General features: G+C 38.3%; 1 protein-coding gene across 5 annotated transcripts in view; it reads left to right on the forward strand.

Annotated features, from left to right (window-relative positions):
- Positions 1-5,089, forward strand: part of LOC148353766 (glutamate receptor ionotropic, delta-1-like) — a 486,866-nt gene extending 481,777 nt beyond the window's left edge. For 4 of the 5 annotated variants that reach the window (XM_088351343.1, XM_088351344.1, XM_088351347.1 and 1 more), the window contains one exon: positions 4,176-5,089. In XM_088351343.1, the coding sequence (XP_088207469.1) occupies positions 4,176-4,613 (438 nt within the window). In that variant the 3' untranslated portion in view covers positions 4,614-5,089. The remainder of the gene's footprint in view (positions 1-4,175) is intronic. The other variant, XM_088351345.1, reaches the window with a different exon arrangement.
- The last annotated feature ends 1,097 nt before the right edge of the window (positions 5,090-6,186 follow it).

Below are 6,186 nucleotides of genomic sequence, written 5' to 3' on the forward strand. Positions count from 1 at the left end.
TCAACGTATGTAGTGTTTCTCAGTTCCTCATAGCGTCTCATGTGCTACAGCGACATCTTGGCCACTCAAATATAGCTAGTACATATAAGAGACACATGGCTTGCTGTTGCAAAAACGTTATGATAGATTCCAAATGAGAAAATTACCGGAACAACGAGAGTTACTTCGAGCCACTAACAGACAGACAATAAATAAACTTTCCACCAGCGGAGAAGACCTCGTTGACCATTGATGCCCAACCACTGACACGGTGTTAATGTCCAAAATGTCATGATGGTCCTCCCAAGTTCATTTGCACATTAGTGGTACACAAGCTCTCTTTAGCTTATCCATTCAAGTCTTAAGGCCGTAGAGCTCGGATTTGCACGAAGCAGCCAGACTACTAAGGCTTGACATGGATCCCTAAACTAAAGTGTGAGCACCCACAGATGACATAGAATCTGAGCCTTGACCCACAGCCGCCTGTTTGATTTGACACGCGAGCGCCCCCCGCAAAACCCATTTCAGTCCAGGTCCTGACCTGACCTGGAAGAGGGAGGTGGATATGATGACACTAAGACCTTCTGTCAGTTATTGCTAGAACCCAATTGTAAGTGTTTGACAATTCAAGATGCCAGACCTGGGTCAGGACCGGCCTAAGAAAATGATTGCAGGTATACTGGCAGCGTCAGGACCAGACTATTTTTTTGTTAATGGTGTGCGATACGGGCAGGGGTAGATTCTATTCACTTCATTCATCATTTCACCCTGTCGATGTCTACACTGCATGATCACAGAAGCTGGAGGCAAGACTAAGAAAGCATTTCTAGGGATGTAAGAATTTACTGTATTATCCGAACTACGAGGTGCATCGACACATTAGGCACACCCCCAAAAAAATAGTCTTTGGTCATATACCTTTCACATACAGTATGAGGCGCACTTGACTATCAGGTGCATGGAATTTATTCTACAGTGGGAGCTACTGTATTTATGTGTGTAATTTAAACAGTTAAGGTACATATTAGTGCAATGATTGATTAGTCAATAATTGACCGAAATTGTAAAATATTGTTTGCAATGGGAATCGAACAAGGGTCGCGTAAGTCATAGATAAAAAGTGTGATAATGAGATAAACTCTAACGACTTTACTTTGTCATCAGTACTGCTGGTAGTCTAGTGTTAAAGTGTCTGCCCTCTCAGCACTGGGAATCGGGTTGTGTTCAATGTTTTGCAATTTTGGTCAGCGATCTAAATCGTTGCATAATTGGGGTAGTTAACCAAAAAAACTGTGTATTAACCCTCATATATAAATACTGAATGCATTTCCAATTGTATCCATATTCTGCGGTTATACTGCATATCGCGTTATGAGGTGCACATTCAAATTTCTGGCCAATATCGGGTTTTTAGGTGCGCCTTATAGTCTGGAAAGTACGGTAATATTTTTGTATACGCATTTTGATACATCTATTAGTGGTTTACAGGGTTCTTATACCCTGCACTGCAGGATGCTATTTGTCTGTCTTATAATGTGACAAATTAAGTCACTGCACTCACATTTTTTAATCACAAAACAATTTTCGGAATCTCATTTCCTTACACCAATTCTTTAGGAAATAAAGGTAACCACCCTAAAATTCCCACAAGATCAAGCCGCTTCATCGTGTTTAACTTTGCCTCCACCTTTACTGTCATCTGTCGTTGATGTTGATGATGTCAATGTTATCTGCATGTCCGTCTTTATGTTCTACTAAAGATGTGGTTCTCAAACTTTCTGGGTATGGGTCATGAGACCACTTTGAGTCATTTTTCTAAGGACCTTGTATAACAAATTGAACACACCTGATCAAAACAGAAGATCGACTTTAAAACTTGTTATTGTAATAATACATGAAGACGTGTGTAGATTCATTATATATGTCTCAAGACAACATTTGACCATTTATGAATCATTGCACATTCATTTAAGAATTGCAGTTTTGAGGTTATGTCATAGGCTTACATTCTTTGTGTGTAGTTTTTTTGTGCCACAACATTTTTCGTGTAACTCAATAACACAAAATTGGTTGTCTATAGGTGTGAAACAGACAACTTCAAAGGCTGGATTCACAGAGCAGGTTAAAGTGGCCAATTCTAAGTCCAGATGAATCATTTGGTTCAGTTATTAAACATTACACCTGTTTCAAGTTGCAATCAAGAAAAGCATAATGTTAAGCCTCTGGCAGCCATTAGTCAATGTTCTCTTAATTTAATGGTCTATGCACCTGTTATGCATTTCTGTTAGACAGTATTTACTAATTTGGGTTTTTGCTTTCCACAGTACATTAAAACATGTCTAGCTGGAAGGTACATTCCGATTCAGATCGAGTCCAATCTACTTGAGCTTTTTTCCGCTTTTTACACTGCCATAACGATCATACGAACATGTCCTCATAGTTGAAATGAATGCAGCAAAAATTAGTGCGAGGGGGTATCAAGTTTTTAAGCGTGGCTGCGAATAAACTGGTTAGCTTTTAAATTAGATAATGAATGCAATCCACTCTTTGCAACCGGTTTCTTCTTTCAGAGTCTTGCCATGTTTTTGGTGTTCGATTAAGTATATTGTATCGATAACGAGTAAAATGATTCAATTCCGTCCAACATTAATGAACTTGAAAAAGTGACCTGGTTCAAACTGTTTTCTGTAATACGACTGGTATACAGATCGAGAAGCTGCCAAATAACGAAAGTCAATGGTTTCAAAATCCAATTGAGTCTTTATTGCTTCAACCAAGAGAATCACTTTGTAATGCAATAAAAACCCTTTCATTGAAAAATATGAGATACCTGTAATGTAATATATCTCCCCTGAAGTTGTTTGTTTTAGATTTGAGTGAGTGATTCTAGTGTTTCGTAGGGCTGGGCGATACTGGAATATTTGGTATAGAACGATACAGGTAAATTATTGATCGATACAGCTCTAATACAGATTATTTTTGCTTAAAAAATCTTGTGATCACTAAATAATTGAATCCCTCCCCCCTTGAGTTAGTTTCTAAATACAATGGAATCAGTCTAAAATGTTGTATTTTCATTAAACAAGGCAAACTTGAAGAATATAAAAAAATAAATCAACTATTTCAAAAGACAAGAAAGTCAAACCGAAAAAAAGGATTAATGTAACAAAAATACGAATACAACAAATTCAACATGACAACAATAATACCTTTCATTGCACAATGTTTTGAAAAATAAGTCCAAGTGCAAATAGTGTCAGCAATACAATGTAAAAATATTTAGCTGTATAAAAGATAAAGTACTTAAATGGCAATACATTTTTAACATTAAAACCCAAGAAAGTCAAACCCAAAAAGCCGCAACGTAAAACAAATACAAATACTGAATAACAATGTAAATAAAACAACTGAAAAACTGTATTTTCCAGACTATAAGGCACACCCAAAAACTCAAAAATTGCCAGGGATTCAAAAGTATGACTTATCATCAATTCAGTGTGCTTTTACTAAAAAACTGTATACGCATAATTACAACAAAAGCTTACACATAGGCTAACCATGAATGAACTGATGGACGGTTGTCAAAACGAAATTTCCGATCAAAGAACTATTAAAGATGTTTATCCTTCTGTTTCAATCTTATGTGCCTTTTTGTTCGATGCGCCTTATGTATGAAAGAAAATATTTTACAAGGGGTATTTTTGAAGGTGCATCTAATTATCAGGTGCACATTATAGTCTGGAATATACCTTTTATTGAAAATAACTTTCATTGCATAATAAAATCAATATCGCGAATAAAGTGTAACCACATTTAGATCAAGTTTTAGTTATATAAATTATAATCTGATGACACGGTAATAACATTAGTATAGTGATAGTTTAAATAAGGAAGCCATTAGACGATAGTATCGATATAATGCAAGTACTTGTTCAGTATCAATTATAAAGATATTTTAATCACTTCGCCCCCCCTAATGTTTAAGCCAGTATTATACTGCTTGTGTGAATCCAGCCTCACTGCGTAGATAACATTGCAGACTGCACAGGATAAAACCAGTCCATGTAACCTATTTCCCTTCCCCATCTCTTCACTCACTTCCATCCATTTATTCTATTGACCACTTATCCTCACGTTTCCCCTCAAATTTCTGGACTCGCCCCCATATCCGCATTATTGTGTTCCTTACCATGCAGGACAAAGAGGTGAATCTGGAGCAGGTCCACCAGCGTTTAAACAGCCTCCTGGATGAAGACCTAGCTCACAAGCAGCTGCCCGGGCAGTCCATCGAGATTTCTGCCCTGGATATCAGCAGCATGCAACCAAGCCAGTCCCTGGAGGTCCTGTCGGCTCGGGAATACCCTGCCCACCGTGGTCCGCCGCCACCTCTCTCGGTCAGCACCTTCCTCCGTGAGGGGCACGGGGCGGGTAGGACGCTAGGCCCAGCTGGTGGCCGCACCTTGCCTCTGCCCCTCAGCAGCGCCACCATGCCGTCTATCCGTTGCAAGCACCGGGCGCCCAATGGGGGGCTTTTCCGCCAGAGCCCGGTCAAGACCCCCATGCCCATGTCCTACCAGCCTGTGCCAGGGGGGGCCATCCCGGAGGGGGAGGCCAGCCACGGTACCTCTATCTGAGCTCTCTGGGTAACAACTTCTCGGAGATATATAAATAGAACCCGAAGATTACCACCACCAAGACAACAACGAAAAAAGTTTTTATCAACAGTGGGGAGGCTATACTAGGAAAGAAGAGACTCTAATGTACATATTTGTAACTATAGAGAGCAAAGGGACATTGCAAAGTGTATTTTGAATATTCCCCAGAGTTGAGTTTAAAAAAAAAAAGCAACTGCAAGATATTTGGAAACGATGACTGTTTGAATGGCTTTGTAAATTTTTGTTCTCAACAATAAAGGTGACAATTCTTTGTGGTTGTTTTCTAAGTGCCAAGTTTCACTTCTGTTTTATTTCAAATATCTGAATGTACTGTGAGAAATTATCATCGAAGTCAGTCTTTTCACACAGGGAAAAAAAGACATTTCAATGACTGATTTGTTTCCTATGAAAATAATAAAATTGTATAACACACAAAAAAGATGTGTGAAACTCTTGCTCCTGTCCTTGCATTTTTTTTGTCCGTGGGTTTACTTTAGGGAATCAAACGAGAGCACACTTGAAATATAAGTTCCTGGACTGTAGTCACAAAAGATCTAAACTTCGAGTTTTCCCTTGGAAGTCGTCCCCGCTGGAGTCCATGGCACTTTCTTCGCCCGCTTTTGGGATCCACCAGCATCGGCATTGCTGTCTTGATGTCTTAGAAAAGGAAAAAAGAATATTTTTCTTCCAAGTTAGCATTGAAACTGAGAGTCGGGGTTTAAATTTAGAGTTTCAAGCCAGGGGTCAAGTGTTTTGAAGTTGTGGTTAGGGTGAACGATTAGACACAGTGAGAATGGCTATCAGGCCGTCATCAGGTTCTAAACTAGGGTTCAGGTAACAAACAAAGTAGGTTTACTATAGGACTGGACAATATGGCAAAAATAAAAGGTGTCCTAAAAATTGTAAATACACTTTGACATTGAACAGCCAATAAAACGTTTTTGTTTTTTTTGTGGGTGTAGCGGGTTGATATTTGATTAAGAATGGAGAAAGGTGTTTGTCCAAGAAAAATTCTGAAAAAATTCGGAAAATCTGAAAATTAAGACGAAATGCACACAGATTCCCTCGCATGCCTTGGTTTTCTTTTCACATCTTCAAAATGTTGAAAGAACTTTATTTTTATTTTTATTGCTCAAGCATGAGCCCCTAATCAGCCATTCTTGCTCATAAAAGAAATTTAAAGGCTATTGGCTATTTAAAGTCAAAGTGTATATATTTTTTGGGGCACTGTAAATATTTTTAATGGGAAAATCACAATCTTGACTTTATAAGGTTTTTGTAAAAAAAAAAATAGTGGGACACTTGCACATTCTAAATCGAAGTAAAATAAAAATATGAATCCACATTCTGAACAAATCTAAGTGTACGTTTTTATAAAATCGGGCATGGCTAATGCTAATGGAACTATCCGCTAGAATTTAGGCTTTTGTCCACAATAGTGGAAATAATAAATAAATCGAATCAGCTGCTAAAGTGACAGCCATGGCAAAATCAACATGTTTTTAGCGTCTGGGTCAGCAAAATAAAATTGAATCTAGGCTAACGACTGTGA

This window comes from Urocampus carinirostris, chromosome 13 (assembly GCF_059441175.1).
Source record: "Urocampus carinirostris isolate Australia breed hairy pipefish chromosome 13, RoL_Ucar_1.0, whole genome shotgun sequence".
Lineage (NCBI taxonomy): Eukaryota > Metazoa > Chordata > Actinopteri > Syngnathiformes > Syngnathidae > Urocampus > Urocampus carinirostris.